The following is a 23,273-nucleotide window of genomic DNA, read 5'->3' as shown; positions in this document are numbered from 1 at the left end:
CGCTTTGACGTGGATGTGTGAAAAAATTCACAGGGGCCTTATTTGTGATGGGGCACAATGTGAGAAAGTCACATAACTGTAGCTGTTATGGTTTAGGAGAAAAATAATGGGTGGAAAATGCGTTTCCATTATTATTTTTTTTATTCTTTATTATTTCGGTGGCCGGATTGAAGTCACTTTTGACCCCCTGAACGTTAACGAAAAGTCAATTTTATTGGACCCAAAATTCAAGGTTGGTGATGTTGTCCTGATGGCTTCTTCGAGCCAGGACCTGCAGCAGGCACTGGGGCGGTTTGCAGCCGAGTGTGAAGCGGCTGGGATGAGAATCAGCTCCTCCAAATCCGAGGCCATGGTTCTCGACCGGAAAAAGGTGGTTTGCTCTCTCCGGGTGGGTGGTGAGTCTCTGCCCCAAGTGGAGGAGTTCAAGTATCTCGGGGTCTTGTTCACGAGTGAGGGAAGGATGGAGCGTGAGATTGACAGGCGGATCGGTGCAGCGTCTGCAGTGATGCGGTCGCTGTATTGGTCCGTTGTGGTAAAGAAGGAGCTGAGCCGGAAGGCGAAGCTCTCGATTTACCGGTCAATCTACGTTCCTACCCTCACCTATGGTCATGAGCTTTGGGTAATGACCGAAAGGACAAGATCGCGGATACAAGCGGCTGAAATGGGCTTCCTCCGCAGAGTGGCCGGGCGCACCCTTAGGGATAGGGTGAGGAGCTCGGTCACACGGGAGGAGCTCGGAGTAGAGCCGCTGCTCCTACACGTTGAGAGGAACCAGCTGAGGTGGCTTGGGCATCTGCTCAGGATGCCTCCTGGACGCCTCCCTAGGGAGGTGTTCTGGGCATGTCCCACCGGGAGGAGGCCCCGGGGAAGACCCAGGACACGCTGGAGGGACTATGTCTCTCGGCTGGCCTGGGAACGCCTTGGGGTCCCACCGGAGGAGCTGGAGGACGTGTCCGGGGTGAGGGAAGTCTGGGAGCCCCTGCTTAGACTGCTGCCCCCGCGACCCGGCCCCGGATGAGCCGAAGAAAATGGATGGAAAAATGGATGGTGAAAAATGTATTATTTTGATGTTCAAAAAAATTTATGTTTCAAAATGACTCAATAGCGCCACCTCAAAATTTGAAATACATTACGGCAATGAGAGACCTTTTTCATTGCAGACAAATGAAATTTGGTACAAGCATAGAACATTTCAAGAAAAGTAAAAAAAATATATTATGACTTCACCTTAAACCCTACAGGAAGTCGGCCATTGTGGGTGGGACCCCATTTTTTCAATATTTTATCTCTCACATTCTATGTTTTTGCGCTGTGGATTTTCTTCCAGCAAAATTAACTCGACCCATGCTGAATTATAGTCGACTCTGTTGACTTTTTCTAAGTCATAAAATGTAGTTGTGGCCAGCCTGCAAAAAAAAGATTTTTTTTTAAGTATTAAATTACACTTAACTCAAAAATGCAGTGTCCTATTGCTGGCATTGATCTACATTTTGTGCAAAATGTTGATCAGAATGTAATTATAAACAATTTACATAGGTCAGACAGTACATTTCTCCACAGCACCCCCATAAACTTTTGAATGGGGCCTAAGGTAAATACTTTGTTACAAATATTTGAAATTCAGCACGGACATCTGGCTTTTTAAAATACATATGTTAGAAATTAGAAATTACAATTGCATGTATTTATGTACAGAGAATTTATTTTGTAGAAATAAAACAAAAAAATATTGACAGAACAAATGTTACAGACAGACTTTTACATAGCAAGTAATGAGCACATTTACAATAAGCAGAAAATACAGTCTGAATTCATATTGAACAAAAAATAAAAAAACATTTGGATTAGAAAAAAACTCTAAACAGACTTCATCTTAAGAGAGCAGGCTATGCCCTGATGATCACTGAAATATGTTGGAACAACTTCTGATGAAATCTCATATTGTTCAGATTTGACATATACATGATCAATCAAAGTGCCTCGTTCTGTAGTTGGAGACGTGACATTCTGAACATATCCGTAACTGGTCATGAAATTGCACACTGATGATGATTTCAATATGTCGTCATTGAAATCTCCCATAACCACAATTGACTGACTTTGTGCCTGTAGCCAGGTTAGGAGTTTTTTCAAATTCTGCTTGAACACAGACATGGGATATGTTGGTGGACGATACACAACTGCAACTAAAACCTGATGATTTACATTTTTGTAAATTAAGGACTCCAAATTAAATTGGGGTACATCAGGAAAGTGATAGTTAGTGTTGTTGGAGCAATACATGCCCACTCCACCGTGATGTTGACTTTTGAGTGTAGTAAGAGCCGGATGCTTGCTGTGATCATATGCCAGACTTCGTGGACGGCTGTGAAAACTATAACCGTCTATGTCAACACTATGAAGTGCAGACTGAGATGTTAACCATGTTTCTGTCACAGCTATACAGTCAGGCTGTAAATGCTGCGTGGATGACACCAAATCAGGTACATGTTTTACTAAACCCTGAACATTCATCAAAAACAAGGTTAACACATCAGCTGACTGTTTGGCTTGTGACACATTGTCATCCAAGAAGCGTGGCATAGCTTCCAAGGCATGTTTTACCTCGTCATTACAATAAATAGCCTTTTCATCAAAGTCCTGGATAATAAGGCCATCTAGACTTCTTACACGACTTAAAGCCACATAAGATTGTCCTGAGGCAAACACTTGCTTTAGCGACACCACAGCATTGTCAACAGTCAGGCCTTGTACTTTGTGGATTGTAACAGCCCAGGCAAGTGCAAGAGGAAACTGACGACGTTTCCCCCCTTTGCTGTTAGCCCTTTCCTCCTCTGGCTGTATCCGTGTGGAGTTTATTAAAGCAGGTGCAGTGGATGGGTACTTTTTTCGTCTCTGTGTACCAACATTGATGTCATCAAACTGAACATACACAGCTTCAGGAAGTCCATTTATTTCTGTTTCACTAATATGTGTTACAGTTCCACAGACTCCATTGACCAATCCATCTTCAACATCAATGTTTTTACACAGCATAACTCTAGCAGGAACACCCAAAAATAGCTGTTTCTGCAGACTGGTGAGGTTGTCTTTACTGTGAGGTGTGACTTTGCTTTCCATTTTTCCAGTTTTCCTGTTGTAGTGATAGTCCTGTGCATCTATTGTTTGATAGTCAGGACAAGTGGCTTGGAGCTGGTTAAAGTTATGTTCGTTTACCTGTGAATTTGTTGGGAAAATATGTAGAGCAGAAGACTGCTCTCCAGTTTCACGACTTTGTAGAATGTGGATGTCTTCATGAAGCATGGGTGTCCCTTTCGATCGTGTTCTTAATCTGTTCAGTACTTCTGCAAATGTGGTATCCTTCTGTCTGACAATTGTTTTCAGTTCAGCCATTTGGAAACTTGACCAAAAGTTCACAGGTAGATTGTCAGTGTACAAGCCTTTTGCCATAACTGGTGGTAACTGATAAAAATCACCAACTGCTATAAGGCTGACATTTCCAAAAGGGGAAACATCACCTCTTTGCTTGATTTGCCTCAGCCGTCCATGTATATATGTGAGCAGTTTATGAGAAACCATTGATATTTCATCAATGATTACTAACTTCAGGTCAATATATTTGGCACGGAGAGAATTGAGTTTTTCTTCACCTAATGGTATGTAGGGAAGTGTCACATCTGTTCCAATGCTAAATGCACTGTGAATTGTAGATGCATTTAGATTGTATGCTGCCATACCAGTGGGTGCTGTTATTAAAACACTCATGTTATCTGGGTGGCGTCGCATTGGAGCAAACAGACGATTGGCTTCATACTGAATGGCCCGAATCAAGTGACTTTTCCCTGTGCCAGCGCCACCAGTGATGAACACATGTAAAGGTTCTGGATCATTTCCATTGACTTTTTGTATGCACCACTTTTGTATTTTGAAAAATATAGACAGCTGGATGTCGTTTAAAGATCGAATTAACTCCAAACCTTCAGCTTGAGTCATCGCATTGTGTTGTTTTTCTAAATGACCAGTTTCTTTGTTAGCTATCCCTAAATCAGGAATATGGGGTAAGGGGTCTTCATCATCCAGTTTACTCTGTGCAAGTTCATCAGTGGCTTCCAAACGTTCAGCTTCTTGCTCAGGACAAAGCATGGCCCAAGCATCCTCTAATATTTCATTAGAGTCCAGGTTATTTTTTATCTCTTCCAAATCTTCAGTTTCAATGTCATAGTGAGATCTATTTGAGTTCACAATTGACATTACTGAAACGGTCTGGTTGCCAAGCTGCACTGTGCCTTCTTTGTAGAACTGTTCAAAAGAATGAAATGATGAAGGTTTGAGGTCGTTATCATGACGATAAGGAAAAAACAGCTGTAACAGGCTCTTGTAATATAGCTCAGGATTCTTTGTTTCCGAAAACCGTGTATAGCGCACAACAGCAGGTTTGGTTCTGTATCGTTTTGAAATATATCCACATGAATTCTGTAACTTAATCACATTTTTGGATTTCTTTTCTGATGTACTTAAGACACGATACTCTGATGCAAATGTGGCTATGCACATATTATCAAAAGTGTCATTCTGTGGTCTGTTCTTATATCGATCCACAAATCCAGTCATCCAAATGTCATTGTTTCCTGACTTTTTCAGTTCATTTAGTGGTTTGGTGAGTTTGAAAATTGTGTCACCTGTGGGGATAAACACAACTTTCCTTGAACATTCTTTCAGGTGCATTTGAGTGATTCTGTACACAGCTTCTTGTGCAGACACATCACGGTTATGGAGGTAGGCTTGACCAATCTTCTTCATAGCTTCTTTGGCATCAGAATTTCCCTGTTTTGTTGCCTCTTGGTGTGTTTGTTTCAACAACAGCCCCATCTCTCTCTCAGATTTGGACATATAGCTGATAATATAAACGATACAAGCATATACATCAACCACATATTGGATGTCCATGTTGGCATTCCAACATTTCAACAAAAGTGGATTATATGGATTAATCCAAATTTCATTGACATCTCTTTGCAGGACAATTTGCATGCGTTTTTCAACACATTTAAGTGCTTTCTCCCATACTTCCTGCGTAATGCCAACATTTTGAAACAGTTGCTGGATACTCGTAATGGGATTGTCTTTATCCAGAAGTGCTTTTTTAACAGTTGTCAGTATTTTCATTGCATCCTCTTCTTTCATAAAGTTCTGTTCATTCTGAGAGCATATGCATTCCACAGTGTTTTTATTTTGTTCTTGGCTGTTGGTTGCAGTGTCACCTTGGCACTTTGGGCACTTTGGTATTTTCTGTTTTTTGGTGATGAAAGTACGTTCAGATACAGGGCGTGGGAAATTGAACCGGCAGGCTGTATTCTTTTTCTTACATGTTTTTGAATGCCGTTGAGAATGTTGCTGCACGGAGGTAACAGTTTCAGCTAATTGCTGATCTTGTGTGGGTATTTCACATGTTATGTACTTGTCGATGAATTGCACCACTTCTTCATCTGTGTTTTTTCCAATCTCAGGAGCATCCTCAATCCAAAATAAAGCGTGTACATGGGGTGATCCACGTTGTTGAAATTCTACTCGATAAAAGTAATCTTTAATCTTTCCAATTGGATTCAATGAAGATAGTAACACATAATTCAACAAGAGATGCCACCTGTAGTCAAACATGCGTGCTGCAGTGACAGGGCGATTACGCAACAGTTCACACCTTTCAGCATACTCCAAACTCTCAGAAGTTTCAGTTCTCCCCTCTTGCTTCAAAATTGAATTTAAAAGCCCTCCCCAGCGCAAGTCTGCAGACGAAAAACTGCAAAAAAAAGTAGGTTTTCCCAGATTCCGCACCATGGCAAGTAAATCTTTTTGTGCACCCTGCCAGAAGCTTGGAGTACCTCTTATAGGCCTTAGAAAACGATATCCTTCATCAGTCTTAATGATGTCCTGCAAAGACTCGATGTTTTGTGGAGCGTTGTCTTTTTGGCCTGCAGGGTTTGTGTGTCCTTTGCGTGATGCTATTGACACTTGCTGAATGACTTGCTGAACTTCTGACATGTATTGTGCAAAAAAAATGTATTCAACGCACTTTGCAAACCTTCCATCAGCGTGCAATATTCTGTTATTAAAATATCGTGCCAATGTCAAGTAGTACTGTCTGGGCGTATGATAAGTATTGTTCCCTGATGGAAAAAGATATGGAAAGGATTTTGCTTCATTATCTTTATCTGACAAAATACGCACAGGATTGTTTCCTTCAGCAGGTGCCAGATTAATTATATCTTCAAAACCCTGATCAAGAGTTTCTTGACCAAGATCAACAGGCATGGAACAAGAATCTTGATAAATACAGTGGTTTTGCCGGTCATGTAGAGTTTCATCTTCTTCATCAGGAGACTCAGTTTGTTTTGAATTATTGTTGGAGACTTCTTCTGTGTGTTTTTCTTCTTCATGTTGAGTTTTGTCTTGGGCATCCTCAGGGGAACTGTTTTGTGCATTACCATTAGAGTCGTCTTGTGCTTGGTTTTCTTCTTCTTTAGCAAACTCATTCACCCATTCTTCATTTATTTCTATGTCTTGATAATATTGATTGTTTTCCTTTAAATATTTCAGTGCTTCTTTCAGGTGATTTGTGTCGACAAAGTGATATTCATAATGTCCTTTGTAAGATAGCTTGCGCTTTAATTTAACACGTAACAGACAACCTTCTAGATTTGACCGAGGCAAAACAGAACAAGTATGATTTACTGAAGAAGGGACGCAAAAAATTGGTCCGTGGCATCCATTTTGACCACCCTTTGGTAAAGCTAATACTTTCATAAATGGAATGTTTAAAGCAATCAAATGTTTTTCAAGATGATTCAAACAAGCCAACTCAAGAGGAATTGAATCCAGTTGTAAATTGTTTCCCCACCATTCTGCTGGGGTTACACCTCTTCGGATCTTTGAATGACAAACCTTGCACATCCAAAGCTCACCTCTTGATTCTTGTAATGGACATGGTGCATTGCACTCAGAGGTACATTCATGCAAATACTCATCTGAGACACATGTTTCCGCCGTTACTTGAGCTGCTTTGTTTTTGTAGTTCTTTTGTTTGTATGGAACTACTGCTGCTTTAAACATGGATCGGAAACATACACAGCAAATAAATTCAGGTCCATCGTTGGCTTTCTTTAAAAACTCATTCATTACAACGTTCATCTGATCAGCCAGCACTTTTTCTTGATTTCTTTTGAATTGTTTTTTATCCAGGACTTTACGCCTGAAAGTACTGTCTTTGTGGTATTTGGCTTTATTTATTGATTTTAATTTTTGTCGAAGATCAGGGTTTGCTTTATAGTTCCGGACACTTTCAGCTTTAACTTTATTTTGGTGTATCAAATCACTTCTGTATTTTTCACAACTATATGCTTTCAGCTTCTCTTTATGTTGCAGGTCGGATTTGTATTTCTCCACACTCAGTGCTTTCAACTTGTCTTTATGTTCCAGGTCGGTTCTGTACTTTTCCACACTCAGTGCTTTCAATTTCTCTTTATGTTCCTGTTCAGTTTTGTACTTTTTCACACTCAGTGCTTTCAACTTCTCTTTATGTTCCTGGTCGGTTTTATACTTTTCCACACTCAGTGCTTTCAATTTCTCTTTATGTTCCAGGTCAGTTTTGTATTTGTCGTAACGGTGCGGATAGGACCAAAAGATGCAGACCAGAGCAGTTTTAACAGTGTTTATTTACAGCGGTGAAAATGCAGTCTTTAAACAGGTCACAAGAGCAGGTACAGGAACCGGGGAGCGGGAGACGGGTCAGGCGGGTGCGGTGCAGGTAGAGGCGGGCAGGACAGGACCAGGACGGGGATAGAAGCAGGTGCGGTACCAGGGCAGGCGGATCAGACGAAGACCAGAGCGGGGAGCGGGTGACAAACCAGAGACCAGGACCGGACAGGAGACGAGACGAGCAGGAGACGAGACGAGCAGGAGACGAGACGAGCAGGAGACGAGACGAGCTGGAGACGAGACGAGCAGGAGACGAGACGAGCAGGAGACAAGACGAGCTGGAAGCGATACCGGGACTGGAACGTGGCGGCAGGAGCTGGGCGAGTAGAGGCAGGAATCTGGAGGGTGCATAAATCCAAATGAGCATTTGCAGGAAAGTACCATATAACAAAGCTTAGCAAGAAACATTCACGTTTTACACGCGGACGGTCTGGCACCGAGTGTAGACTGCCAAGCCTTCTTGTACTCAGCAGCAGGTGGTGGTGATTAGGCTGATGCACCCCAGGTGTGCACGGGAGGAGTCAGGCACTCCACCCAGCTCCAGACACACAGGTAGGGGAGGGGGAGAGAGCACGGGAGGACAGGGAAAACTGACATCATGACAGTACCCCCCCCCTAAGGTCCACCTCCTGGTGGACCCCCAGGCTTGTCAGGATGAGCGCGGTGGAAGTCTCTCACCATGTCGGGGTCCAGAATGCGTGCCCTGGGCACCCAGGATCGCTCCTCCGGACCGTAACCCTCCCAATCGACGAGGTACTGGAGGCCCCTACCACGGCGACGAACGTCAATCAGGCGGCGGACGGTGAACGCCGGGTGGCCGTCAATGACTCGGGCGGGCGGTGGGGGATCGGCCGGAGGGCACAGGTCGCTGGTCCGGACTGGTTTAACCTGGGAGACGTGAAAGGTCGGATGAATCCGGAGAGACGGGGGTAACTGGAGGCGCACCGCCGATGGATTTATGATCCTCATGATCTTAAACGGTCCCAGGAATCGGGGGGACAGCTTACGGGAGTCCGTCTTCAGCGGGACCGTCTTGGCGGAGAGCCAAACCATCTGGCCAGGTTGGTATACGGGCGCCGGGACACGGTGGCGATCGGCCGTCGCCTTAGTGCGCGCTCCAGCCCGAAGAAGGGCCGCCCTGGCCTTCTTCCAGATCCGGCGACAGCGCTGGAGATGGCGCTGAACAGACGGGACGGCGAGGTCCCTCTCCTCCGTGGGAAAGAGAGGGGGTTGATATCCCAGCGATGCCTCGAAGGGAGACATACCAGTGGCGGAACTCACGAGGGAGTTGTGAGCGTACTCTATCCAGGGCAGGTGAGTACTCCAGGTCGCGGGGTTGGCGGAGGCTGTGCACCGTAGGGCCGACTCCAGGTCTTGGTTGGCCCGCTCCGTCTGCCCATTAGATTGTGGATGGAACCCGGACGTGAGGCTAACCGTGGCCCCCAAACTGTTGCAGAAAGACCGCCATACCTGAGAGGTGAATTGGGTCCCTCTGTCGGACACGATGTCCACCGGGATGCCGTGGAGTCGGAAGACATGACTGGTCAGCTGGTCGGCAGTTTCTTTGGCTGTGGGGAGCTTAGGCAGGGCAACGAAATGGGCGGCCTTGGAGAAGCGGTCCACAATGGTGAGAACCACCGTGTTCCCCTGGGAAGGGGGAAGGCCCGTCACGAAGTCCAAGGCGATGTGGGACCAAGGGCGACGAGGAACTGGGAGAGGATGCAAGAGACCAGAAGGGGGTGAGTGGGAGGCCTTGGCCCGAGCACATACCTGGCAGGCGGCGACATAAGCCCGGGTGTCTGTGTCCATCGTGGGCCACCAGAAGCGTCTCCTGAGGAGGGAGAGAGAGCGACCGGCACCAGGATGGCAGGCGAAACGGGAGGCATGGACCCACTGGAGCACCTGAGACCGGACAGAATCGGGAACAAACAGTTTATCTGGAGGGCCGTTACCTGGGTCGGGGTCGTTGGTCTGGGCCTCTCGGACGGTGTCCTCGATATCCCAATGGACCGCGGCCACCACACACGAGGAGGGGATAATTGTTTCTGCGGTGACCGGGCTATCCTCCAGGGCGAACTGGCGGGAGAGGGCATCTGGTTTGACGTTCCGAGATCCGGGGCGGTAGGTGAGGAGAAAGTTGAAGCGGCTGAAGAAGAGGGACCAACGAGCTTGACGGGGATTGAGGCGCCTGGCGGACTGGATGTACTCCAAGTTTTTATGGTCGGTCCAGACGATGAATGGTTGCTCCGCCCCTTCGAGCCAGTGGCGCCACTCCTCCAAGGCCAGCTTTACGGCAAGGAGCTCCCGATCCCCCACGTCATAATTGACCTCGGCCGAGGACAATCGCCGGGAAAAGAAGGCGCAGGGACAGAGGCGGTTGTGGGGGTCGAACCTCTGCGAAAGCACGGCCCCCACTCCCGAGTCGGAGGCGTCGACCTCCACGATGAATTGCCGTGAAGGGTCGGGCTGGTGCAGGATGGGAGCGGAGGTAAATAGTCTCTTAAGCTTCTCGAAGGCTGTCTGCGCCTCAGGAGACCAGGCAAACTGCAAAGCAGGAGAGGTGAGTTTAGTTAAGGGCGAGATAACCCTACTAAAATCCCGGATGAAACGTCTATAAAAATTGGCAAAGCCGATAAATCTCTGGAGCTGTCTCCGGCTGGTAGGAACGGGCCACTCAGTGACAGCCTGGATCTTTTCAGGATCAGCTCTTACTTGGCCCCGCCCCACAATGAAGCCCAAAAAGCTGACCTCCTCTGCGTGAAACTCGCATTTCTCAGCTTTCACGAACAGTTTATTCTCGAGGAGGCGCTGGAGAACCTGGCGAACGTGCTGGTGATGCTCCTGGGGGGACCGCGAGAAAATCAAGATGTCATCCAAGTAAACAAAGACGAATCGGTTAAGGAAATCACGGAGCACATCGTTGATGAGGGCTTGGAATACGGCAGGGGCGTTGGTGAGACCGAAGGGCATAACCAAGTATTCGAAATGTCCCAGGGGTGTCTTGAAGGCCGTCTTCCATTCGTCTCCCTCCCTGATGCGCACCAGGTGGTACGCATTCCGCAAATCCAACTTGGAGAAGATGGTCGCACCGTGGAGGGGCGTAAATGCCGAGTCCAGTAAGGGAAGCGGGTATTTATTCTTTACAGTTATATTGTTCAGACCCCGGTAATCAATGCAAGGCCGCAGGGATTTGTCCTTCTTAGCCACAAAGAAGAACCCCGCTCCCACGGGTGAAGTGGACGGGCGGATGATTCCGGCAGCCAGGGACCCACGGATATAGTCCTCCATTGACTCGCGTTCAGGTTTAGACAGGTTATATAGCCTGCTAGATGGTAGTGGGGCACCCGGCAGGAGGTCAATGGCGCAGTCATATGGGCGGTGGGGCGGTAAAGAGAGGGCCTTGCTCTTGCTAAAAACCTCCCCCAGGTCGTGATATTCAGCAGGCACCGAGGACAGATTGGGGGTGTCTGGGGACGGATCAGCGACAGGAACGGACCTCCCGGCCGGAGGGAGGGCGGACCGAAGGCACTTGGCGTGGCAATCGGGACTCCAGCCCGAAACTCCGCCCCTGGCCCAATCGAAAACAGGGTTGTGGGCCCGTAGCCAGGGGTAACCAAGGACCAGAGGAGAAGCGGAGGAGGACAGGACATGAAACTGACGGTTCTCTTGGTGGTTGCCGGACAGAATCACGGTGACAGGTTCTGTGATGTGAGTGATGTGCCCCAGAAAACGTCCATTGAGCCCCTGGGCATTTAAGGGGCGTTCGAGGGGCTCCAGGTAGACCCCGAGCTGCTCCGCGACTTGGGCATCAATAAAGTCCCTCTCAGCCCCGGAGTCGATAAGGGCGGAAACGCATAAGGTCTCTGTGCGAACGCACAGGGTGGCGCTGAGCCGCAGTCTATTAGAAGAGTCCAGGATGTGTTGCTCGCCCACCAGTACTCCCAGCGCTACTGGTGGGCCCCCCCTTTTGGCCGAACTGGGCAAGTGACCACATAATGTCCGCGCTCACCGCAGTAGAGGCAAGCCCCGGCCAGACGACGCCTCCGTTGACGCTCCTCGGCCGACACAAGGGTCCTGTTGAGTTGCATGGGCTCATCCGGCGGGGGCGGGGCAGCGCGTGGCTCCGGCGGGGCCGGTGACCGGCGTCTCTCTCGGCGACGAGCCCGTAGGCGGTTGTCTATACGGTGAGTGAGGGAGATGAGGGTCCGCAGGTCGGGGGGTTCGTCCCGGGAAACCAATTCATCTTTCAAAGTCTCGTTCAGGCCCCGCACAAACACAGCCCGCAGCGCGCTGTCCGTCCAGTCCAGCTCCGCCGCATGTGTCCAGAATTCAATGGAATAATCCGCTACCGTCCTGGAGCCCTGGCTGAGAGTCAATAACCGGGAGGCAGCATTGTCCTGGTAGTGCGGGTGGTCAAACACCAGCTTAAACGTGGACACAAATTCATTAAAATCCAGGCTATCCACAGACGTCTTCATTAGGCGCGCCTCTGCCCACTGGAGAGCTCTGCCCCGGAGTAATCCACATATATATCGGATCTTGGTGGCCCCCGAGCTGAAACGAGAAGGGCATTGCTGGAACATGAACTCGCACTGGAACAGGAATCCGCGACAGAGGTGAGGTTGTCCAGCATACGGCTCCGGATCCGTGCCTCTCGGCTCCGGGAGGCATGGTGGCGCTCCAGCTGCAGCAGGCGGGGTGACGAGGAGCGCGGCCACCTGGTGGTTAAGCTGTGCCACCTGCTGGGACAATGTCTGATTTAGCTCCAATAGAGTTCGAATGGATTGTTCGTGCTGACCCAGCACCGCCTCGGGGTGAGAGTGCGTGAGGCGGCGCGTCTGGTCCGGATCTGAGCCTGCTTGGTCCATAGTGGCCAGACCGTTCTGTCGTAACGGTGCGGATAGGACCAAAAGATGCAGACCAGAGCAGTTTTAACAGTGTTTATTTACAGCGGTGAAAATGCAGTCTTTAAACAGGTCACAAGAGCAGGTACAGGAACCGGGGAGCGGGAGACGGGTCAGGCGGGTGCGGTGCAGGTAGAGGCGGGCAGGACAGGACCAGGACGGGGATAGAAGCAGGTGCGGTACCAGGGCAGGCGGATCAGACGAAGACCAGAGCGGGGAGCGGGTGACAAACCAGAGACCAGGACCGGACAGGAGACGAGACGAGCAGGAGACGAGACGAGCAGGAGACGAGACGAGCAGGAGACGAGACGAGCTGGAGACGAGACGAGCAGGAGACGAGACGAGCAGGAGACAAGACGAGCTGGAAGCGATACCGGGACTGGAACGTGGCGGCAGGAGCTGGGCGAGTAGAGGCAGGAATCTGGAGGGTGCATAAATCCAAATGAGCATTTGCAGGAAAGTACCATATAACAAAGCTTAGCAAGAAACATTCACGTTTTACACGCGGACGGTCTGGCACCGAGTGTAGACTGCCAAGCCTTCTTGTACTCAGCAGCAGGTGGTGGTGATTAGGCTGATGCACCCCAGGTGTGCACGGGAGGAGTCAGGCACTCCACCCAGCTCCAGACACACAGGTAGGGGAGGGGGAGAGAGCACGGGAGGACAGGGAAAACTGACATCATGACAGTATTTTTCCACACTGTATGCTTTAACACATTCTTTATGTTGCAGATCAGTTTTATATTTTCCACTACTCCTTCCTCTTTCTTTCAATCGATATCCCTCCTCTTCATGATATTTCACATTTTCATATTCTCTCTTCTTCTGTGCCTTCTTTTTCCTTAAATACTTTGACAATAAGATGTTTTTGTTCTCATGTGATCTGTCAATAGTATTTTCATCAAGAGGATTTGAACTGAAGACAGTCATTGCATGTGCTGATCTTGTGACGTGTCCCTGGGGCTCACCAAACGTACACAGTTTATAACAGTCATTTTGTTGACCTTGTTTGACACAGACAACATGTTCATAATGAGCTCCGTGATTCTGTAGGTAGATGCCTTCAGCGGACTGTTGTTTTGCACTGTTTTGAAATCTTAACCATTTGCCTTGATAGAAGGTGTAAATATCAACTCCAATGCAATCAGCTGTGGCTTGAATTTCAGCTTGTGTTGCCCAGGTGTTGACATAACACATCTTTTGCAGTTTGATGTACTCTGCCACAGTCAAATGCTGATGTTCTTCATTCAAAAGGCAGTGATATTTTTCAGGATTCTTTTCTAAGTGCTTCACTGCGTTCAGTCTGATTCTTCTATGGTGTTTCTGTGTCCCACTTATGGCTTGAGAAATGGCACGGAAGAAACAGTTACCATCGGCAACAATCTTCTCATTATGACATGGCACCCCGGCATCACCAGTGCATAAGGACTCTTTAATTAGGTCTGTGTCCTGACAGAACGGACTCAAGATGGCCGCTGGGCGCTCGCACGGTCTGGCAGGTGCTGTGTCTGCTGCTTTTTCTTATCTGCTTGGGTCATCTAAATGCTGGTTTACCCTCTTGTTTGTGGTTGCGACATGTTTGTTAACCCTAAGATGTTGCCTGATAAAAAGGACCACCGACGAGGTCTATCTACCGAACCTGAGGAGCCAGCATGTTCTGTTCTCAGTCTTTCTGAAAGAAGGGCGCGCAGACTTACGCGCAAAGGCACAATTAACCAAACAAGAACGCTCAAACAACTGGACCCGTGTGCTTTCTCAGCTCGCAATTATACTACTTCTTGCTGGTGACATCGAACTGAATCCGGGTCCACAACAGTACGATAAGCCTTCAACTCCAGGCACTGTCCCGACATCCTTTGTGATTCCATTCTGGGACTATCATCCCATTGCGGCCGTTTGGGCTCACTCACCTATGAGTAACGTGGAATCACCTCCCGCCTTGCAGTGGCCTGCTCTTCATGAACGTGGAGCGGCTGGCCCGTGGACTCCGTACCCTGCGGCGTCGGTGACAACAGGCACCCTGGTGTGGAGTGGCCCCGTGCAGGGTGGGCTGGGTGTGGATCAGGCGGTGACAGGACTCCCGTGCCTGCGAGGAGACTCTGCTTTGCCCGTCGTGATAACAGAGAGGTGTAATCGTCCCGGGATTGCAGCATTACACTCTGTGGTAAATGTCGGGGCAACACTCATGGCACCGCTGCACTATCTGTCAGCTGATTTCACACTGTCAGCTGATCCGGGAACAACCACCTCCTGCTGTCCACAATATGATTCCGGATCGCGTGGGATTCTACATTATTCTACAGCGCCTTTAGGATTTGTGGATAGCGGCACGCAGAGTGTACCGGCACAGCACAAGATGTCAAGGAACTTTTCACACGCTTCACAAACTCAAACTGCTCGGATTTTACCAGAGACACAGTCAGACACACGCCCAGAGGGGACCGGGACCTCTAGTGGTAAGTGTCCCACGTTGCATTCACATGTTTCTCAGACAATAAAAGCGAAAACTTTTAGAAATCCCGTCTTTAAAAAGCACAGGGCATCAAAAATTTCTCATACACTGAATCAAGCAAAAACAATCTGGGATCCGCAAGCCAAACCCAAAGGCTTATTAGGCGGTCATCTGAACATACGGAGTTTGACACCTAAAAGAGAAGAGCTGGAACATTTGCTCTGCAACTCCAACATAGACTTTTTGGGTCTCTCTGAAACATGGTTAACGCATAATTCTCCTGATTCCGTGGTTACTATGCCTGAGTATAATGTGTACAGAAATGACAGGGCAAATGGGAGGGGCGGAGGAGTTTTACTCTATGTTAAAAGCACTCTAAAATGTAAACAGATTGAATGGCCAGAAGAAGTCCAACTTGAGTGTGTTGGTGTAGACATCTCATTGTCAACAGGAATGTCTTTCACCATAATTTGTATGTATCGTAAGCCATCTGCCAAGTTGGATTTCTATGATAAACTAAAACTTCTTCTTAATAATTGTGATTTAAACAAAGAAATAATAATTATTGGTGATTTTAACATAAACTGGATTGATAAGAAGGCCAGAAAGCACTTGAAACAAGTCACAGACCATTTTAATTTTTGTCAGTTAATTGAACAACCCACTCGAATTACTTCACATTCTAAAACATTGATAGACCTACTTTTTGTAAATCATCCTGAAAGGATTCTTAAAACCTTTAACTATATGACAGGATTGTCTGATCATAATGCCATTTTCTTCTCCAGAAAACTTTCAAAAAAACGTTACAATAATTCATATAGGCCTTCAGAAGACTTATCAAAAAATATAGGTTTTATTCCAAAAAATCAACTATCAAGTCTTGTGACAACAATAAAAGAAATTGACTGGAATGAAATAATACAAAGTGAGGACACAGAAAAAAGTAGCTGTTGGTTTATGACTAAAATTAATGAAATAATATCAAACTTTACCAAAAGAGGGCATCAACACAATAGAAAGAAAAATTCACTACCTTGGATAAATGATGAATGCAGGAAATTTATGAAAGCCAGAGACATGCAACTTAAAAAATATTTAAAATCTCGATTTATTACAGATAGACAAAAATTCACCTCCTTGAGAAATAAAGTGACACAATGTCTGCGTAAAGCGAAAGCTAAATTTTTCATGAACATTATTTCTGAAGCAAAGGGAAATGGCAAAAAGGTCTGGCAAAATCTTAACAAATTACTTGGAAAAGAAAAGAGAAGCACAAAACAAGAAATTGAGCTTAAAATAAACAATACTATAGTGTCGAATTCAAATCAATTAGTCACTGAATTCAATAATTTCTTTCTTAACTCTGTCTTAGAGATAACAAAGTTGTTTCCACCACCTGAGCTCAGCATTAGACCCATTGACCAAGCGTTGCCTGTTTTTAATCTACAGGAAATAACAGAGCTAGAAGTTGCCAATATTATTGGTTCATTAAAAAACTCTAAAACCAAAGACATTTATGGGCTGGATACACATTTCTTAAAGTTATGCAAAGACTCTTTTGTTGCACCAATAGCACATATGATTAACCTATCAATTAAACAAAAAGCTGTCCCATCTTCTTGGAAACTGGCTACAGTCACCCCAATTTACAAGTCTGGTGACAGATCAAATATAACCAACTACCGGCCAATTAGTATCCTTCCAGTACTTTCCAAGGTTGCTGAAAAGTGGGTTGCAAAAATTATAAATGAACACTTAAACAAAGGCCATTCTGCTCTACACCCGATGCAGTTTGGGTTCCGTGTAAATCATTCCACTGAATCGGCAAATAGTTTTTTTATTGAACAGGTGAAAAGCAAATTAGACAATAATACATGTGTTGGTGCAGTGTTTTTGGATCTTAAAAAGGCGTTTGACACTGTCAATCATGACATACTATTGACAAAATTAACAAACTTCAATTTTTCTCCAGATGCAATTGAATGGATTAAATCATACCTACTCTGCAGGAAGCAATGTGTACATATTGACAGTGTCAAATCGTCCCTTGTAGATGTTCCAGTTGGTGTGCCTCAAGGATCAATACTTGGCCCGCTTTTATTCTCACTGTATATTAACGACTTACCTTCAATTTGTTTAAATGTTGACTTTCAAATGTATGCCGATGACGCCGTGATTTACACGCATGCGAGGAGTATAAAAGAGGCATCCTCCATTTTAACTACAGCAATGGAGTCTGTAAATGAATGGCTGCTTAAATCTTGTCTGTTGCTAAATACTAAAAAAACTGTTTGTATGATGTTTACAAAGCAGCCACAAGATTTAAAACATTCAGGAGTGTTCTTGAGAGGAGAAGAATTACAAATTGTAACCGAATTTAAGTACCTTGGTGTCACACTTGACTCTACTTTATGTTTTAAGAATCATGTTAAAAGAATTACCAAAACAGTTAAATTCAATCTCCTAAATTTTAAGCAAATCAGGCCATTTATAACCCTTGATGCTGCCAGAGTGTTTCTCCACTCAATGATATTATCTCACATTGAATACTGTATCACAAGTTGGTCTTTAACAAATTTAAATACACTCAAAATAATGGAATCACTCTACAAAAAATCCCTAAAGGTCTTTGATAGGAAACCGCTTTCTTTCCATGTTTGTAATATTTTAAAAAAGCATAATCTTTTTAGTTTTGATAATTTTAAACATTTTAAATATGCATGTTTTATCTACAAAGTGCTACATGGATTAGCCCCGCCTCCCATGTCAGACCTTTTCAAAACAAAAAACACCCGAAGCATGAGGACCAGGGCCTCATCCAGAGGAGACTGTGAGGTGCCCTATAGAAAAACTGCCTTTGGACAAAATGCTCTTTCTGTGAAGGCGAGTAAGATCTGGAACGGCATTCCACTTCAAATAAGAGAGTGCTCCACATTATCCACTTTTAAAACTCAACTCAAACGCTGGCTGAAATCAAATCAGTCATGTGATCACTAATCAATACATGGACCTCCCTTCTTACTTTTCTTACCTTTTTTTTTTTTTTTTTTTTTTTTTTAACTCTACTTCTCACTTTTTAACTCTTGTATATTGTACGAATGTGATGTATTTGTTGTACTTTTTACCTGCCTGGGGACTGCGGATGTAAATTAGCTCTGTAGCTATAATCCGGCATATTTACATTTGTTTACAACAGATGTTCATTAATGTGCATTGTCCCTATCAAATAAATAAATAAAAAAAAATAAAATAAAATTAACATTGCAATTTTCAAATTCAACATGAAGAAATTTGCAAATTGCCTTGCACACTTTTTCAGAAAGAGGATTAAACTGCAAAGCATTTTCCTCATGACCAACGATTGTAATGTCATTTGCATCATGCAGTTTGGCTTTCTTGACAATTGGAGATCCACTTTTTAACTCTGTGTCAACCCTGGACCGCTTTTTGTGCAATGGAGATTTCATTTGTGTTCTGGCACATTTGTGTCCTACTTCTGGTAAATTTTCCTTTGTCTTGAATCCAGGATCACAAGCTTTCAAACCAGCCGTGTCAGTTGCAGCAGTACTTTCAGTAACACAGGAATTGGGGTTACTTTTAAGTTCAGTCACAGCATGAGGTTCAGGACAGCCCAGAGTAGGCTCAGCAGTCACACCATCACAGTCACAGTCTTTCAAAGTCACTGCCACGCTATTGAGCTCAAACTCAACATTTGAATCAATGAATCCTGCTGCAAGTTGGATTATGTGGTCATAAACTTCACTGATGCTCTGGAAAAACACAACAACACTTGAACCATTGCCATCTACCATCCCAGATTTACTGCGTGCATGGGAGTCCACAATAGCATACATGCCATTTTTAGCGATAATAGCACATGTAGTGCCTGACATGGTGAAGAGACAAGCGTTGTCAGTAGCAAGATGTTCTTCCAGAGCTGTCTTCAAAGTAAGAAAACATACTTTTTCCACAGGGTTGGTGGCTGAAAGCAGACGTCCAATAACAGTGACCATTTTCAAACAAAACGTCTTGCCAAACAGCTTCTCCTCCTTTTTAAAATCGAAAGCTCCCAAATAAGACTGATCCCCAGGAATACGATGCTTCTTCCTTATGTACAGATGATCACCTTCCAGTAAAACCATGTTTAGATCTTTCTGAGACCATTCATGCACCTCCCGCAGGTGTGTGTGTTTAACAATTGCAGCCAAAGCAATGGCCATGCACTGCTTTCCTCTACTTTGTGGATGAAATATTGTGTGTCCTTGATGAAATGACCCAACAATATTGTCAAACTGAGGAGCTTTGCTGTCTTCGTGCTGCAGAGGCTGTAGTTGAACAGATGCTTGTTTTTCATGGCAGGAATCCTTCTTGGCCACTTTTGCTTTGCACTCTTCGGGTGACGGCCGCTGCAGTCTGGAAACAGGGACTTGCTTTCCACAGCAGACCTTCTTCATTGGTACCTAAGAAACAAAAAAGACAACAATGTTATTACCATTTAATTTGAAACAGTTTCCTATTAAAAAGACGCTCATACATACACATACACGCATAGACATAGACATACACGCTCAGCAGCACACATGTAGCATTCACAATCAGAAACACGGCGTGCATATAGATTACATACCACAATGTTTAATCACTATTATGTTATGTTATAGCATGCTATTTTCTTTTATTATTAGCACTTTATTAACACACCTGCATATCTGCTTCTCTGTGAACAGGACTAGGGGTCCTCCTGGGTCTCTTCACATCAGGCTCCTCCTGCACACACACAATAGATATTGTTATGAACATGGTGTAATCACATAATACATAATACTTCCACTGATATCCCCCCCCCCCCCCCCCCATAGTTTTGAAATTACCCACTTTACCAATTTACTATTTAATTAGAAACAGTTTCTATTAAAACTCATACACACTCAGCAGCACTAGCATTCACACTCAGAAACACAGCTTACACATACAGATTAATCACTATTATTTTGCATGCCATTTTATAGTATTAGCACTTTATTAACACACCTGCACATCTGCTTCTCTGTGAACAGGACTGGAGGTCCTCCTGGGTCTCTTCACATCAGGCTTCACCTGCACACAGAATAGATATTGTCATGAACATGACTTAATCAAATAATACTTGCTTTGATATAAAACATTCTGCCTGAACATACCACTTCCACGACCACTTCAGGCTCTGTGCAGGTAGATGGACGTAGTGTCACTGTCACAGCATCAGTCTGCACCTAAAACAGAAGATTTCAGATTTAGATATATCCAGACACCCCACCCACAGACATGTTTTGAAATGATATATACCTGCTGATCTTCTGTCGGTGCTGTGTTGATAGCAGGTCTGACTGGCGCCTCTGCCACAGTTGTCTCCAGCTAAAAAAGAACCAAATACCAATTAGACAAATCCAATCTTGTATTATGTATTTTCTATCCAAATATGAAGTAAATATTTTATCAAACCTTTTTCAGCACAACTCGAGGTTGCCAGCTTGATGTTGAGCTCGCTGCTTCCCCAACTCTGGCTGCATGCTTCATCTAAAAACATAGATATTGGTAGTTATTGTCAAACAGTTTTCAATTTCATTTTCAACAGCACATATAACCATGATCTTGTGATATACCTGTCTCTTTGGCTGTCTTCTACTTGGCACGGCAGTCCTTGCTTGACTCACCTATATTGAAATAACACATTTATGTTTTAGATCAACAAACAAAAACTATATTTAAACAACATTTTTATGTTTTAGATTCACAAACAAAAACTATATTTAAACAACAGTTTTATGTTTTACATTCACAAATCAATACATTTGCCCATTTGTTTTACCTTCTTTGTTGCCAGGGTAGTTGGGTTCTTTGAGGTTGCAGGAGTCTTCTGCGGTGCAGACAAAACAGCAAAGCGGCCAGCAGACACGGGAATAGCACACAGACCAGTGACCTGAAAAATATGGTTTCAGTGAGGATTTTTAGACCTAACATTGATTGATGAATTGAAAAATAATGTTAACATTTACTAACCTGTCGCAGGGAAACATTTCTCGTGGTGGCAGTCAACTGTAGACTCTTCTGAAAACATAAAGTCAGTTAGCACTTTCACATAAGAAATTTGGCCACGGCACATATAACAGAGCATATATTTTCTATTGTACACTTTCTCTACCTTTCCAAATTCCCAGCCCTCAGAGTCCGTCTGTGGAGTGGTAGATGGGACTCGGACTGCTCTGGATGTGGGACAGGTCACAACCACATCTGGGGTCTTCGGCAGGGGCTTCACACACGGGGCGGCAGGTGTCTTCGGGCTTGGGTGGGCAGAATCCACGGTGCTCTCAGACAGCTCCCTGATGGCCTTACAGATCAAGTCAGACAAGACTCGCATGCCTTCAGGTACACTGAGGTGGATCTGCATAAAGACAATAACATTAATTATTACACTGCTCTGTCACACATACACATTATGTCAACACACAAACAGTATTTGTATTACTTACACCATCCTTAGCCCAGAGACGCAAGTTCTTCATAGGGAAGCTGTCCACACAGAATACATACTGCAGCCCTACAAAAACACATAATACAATTTCAAATATACTCTTCTCTATATATACTCTTCTCTATATATACTCTATGTATCTCTCTACCGTATTTGACTTTTACTCAAGCACATGTACTTTGTCTTACCTTCTGCCTCTGCTGCTGCCTGGTATGCTTCACGAAACTGGTTCTGCTTGGCCACACTGACCACATGACGAGCCGGGAAGTCCAGCACACATGTCTAAAAAAATACAAATTTTAGCTCACAAACTATTTGAGGTGACAGTGTGTTTTGGTGGTAACAAATGTGACACTGTTGGGAGTGCATACCTTTGGGCAAAGACGTTTTACTGTAGACAGAAGACTCTGGAAGTTCTTCTGTGCCCGCTCCACTGTCTGGCCCCTGGTGGAAGAGTCGTTGCCCGTAGCCAGCACCACACATTTTGACACGCGTTGGTCAACAGTGGAATGGCGTACGTCAGTCTCCAAGGTGTCAGCTGTAGCACCAGGGGAGCAAATGTACCTAAAGGAGTATGGGCCATCTGCTCTGATGTCCACATCTCTCTCCACGAAGGATCTGAGATGTGAATCCCCGATAACCAAGACCAACTGGAAAACAAGAACAGCATTTATTAAACACTGAAGTGTGTAATATTAACCCAATTTCTTTTACATTTTAGTTAACAGTTTACTAATAATCTATCCATGATTACTTTTACACCAGTAAATGTACAATGTGTTTGCATCTGCTGCTACAGTGTGAAATACAACCATGTTTTCTGTTTTAACAACTCCCAAAACAACATTTCGCAACTCAGCTGATGCCAGTTCATATGTTAATGGAGATGATGGTGGCTGTTGAGCCATGGTTAATGTGCACAATTAATATGCATAGGCTGGCAGCACTGCATTTACACACCTGGCTGACAGACTAAAATAACCTCTTAAAAATGTCACATCACTGTGTCTACACACTATAAACTTTTAAAATAAAATGGACATACCTCCTTGTTGGGGGATTCAGGTGGGATGCAGACTCTCAGCTGTTTCCCGGTGAAAGAGGAGCGTGTCCAGTGGCGCACGGCAGGACGCCAACCAGTCCCAATCCCCACTGTAAAGATACAAAAACATTGTATTCTTAATTTCATCTCTACAACTTGTAATTAAACTGCTCACATACACAACACAATCAGTAATAATATAATACAAAATAAACCCATACCAAACATAGGAGACATCACGAAACTCTGGCAGTGCTTAGAACAGAACACCTGAACAGCACCTGTTCAAAACACCTGAAACAACAAACAAAAATAAAACATTTTAAATGGTTGAAAATACAAAATTAGTACGTAATCAACATTATAATGTCAAGACCAACTCTAAACACCTAGGAGGTTAGTAATTTGTCCAAGAAACATCATGTTGTTTATTTGGCTCTGATGAGATCAGATGCACTTTCCCAAAACCATAACTATGGTTCCTTTTCAAGTATTAAAGTAGACTGACAGTAATAATAGTAGACCATTAAAAAGGTAACACAGTTTAGACATAAAAACAGACATTATAACTGTATATAATTCAAAATAGTACACATACCTTGATGCAGT

At 44.8% G+C, this 23,273-nt stretch overlaps 1 protein-coding gene across 1 annotated transcript; it reads right to left on the bottom strand.

Moving 5' to 3' along the window:
- Nucleotides 1-1,857: 1,857 nt before the first annotated feature.
- On the bottom strand, nucleotides 1,858-22,901 carry LOC117377272 (uncharacterized). Its single transcript, XM_033973655.1, has 19 exons — nucleotides 22,886-22,901; nucleotides 22,668-22,774; nucleotides 21,994-22,272; nucleotides 21,811-21,904; nucleotides 21,621-21,688; nucleotides 21,293-21,532; nucleotides 21,151-21,198; nucleotides 20,960-21,070; nucleotides 20,754-20,804; nucleotides 20,593-20,667; nucleotides 20,437-20,505; nucleotides 20,292-20,363; nucleotides 20,143-20,208; nucleotides 19,813-19,878; nucleotides 18,606-19,571; nucleotides 9,835-11,193; nucleotides 8,419-8,757; nucleotides 6,468-7,578; nucleotides 1,858-6,413 (listed from the first exon to the last, which is right to left on the bottom strand). Exons 1-19 carry the CDS (start codon nucleotides 22,899-22,901, stop codon nucleotides 1,858-1,860), a joined length of 9,693 nt encoding a protein of 3,230 aa, XP_033829546.1.
- Nucleotides 22,902-23,273: the final 372 nt, after the last annotated feature.

This window comes from Periophthalmus magnuspinnatus, chromosome 10 (assembly GCF_009829125.3).
Source record: "Periophthalmus magnuspinnatus isolate fPerMag1 chromosome 10, fPerMag1.2.pri, whole genome shotgun sequence".
NCBI classification, from domain to species: domain Eukaryota; kingdom Metazoa; phylum Chordata; class Actinopteri; order Gobiiformes; family Gobiidae; genus Periophthalmus; species Periophthalmus magnuspinnatus.
Note: the sequence above shows the minus strand (reverse complement) of the source record. Positions and strands in the feature narration are given on the sequence as shown.

What these genes read in the sequence shown, in the direction of transcription:
- LOC117377272 (XM_033973655.1), bottom strand. An exon ending in AGGGCTGGGAATTTGGAAAG is followed by an intron (nt 21,199 to 21,292) that starts GTAGAGAAAGTG and finishes TTATGTTTTCAG; the next exon opens with AAGAGTCTACAGTTGACTGC. An exon ending in TCAAACCAGATGCCCTCTCC is followed by an intron (nt 8,758 to 9,834) that starts CGCCAGTTCGCC and finishes ACGGACTCCCGT; the next exon opens with AAGCTGTCCCCCCGATTCCT.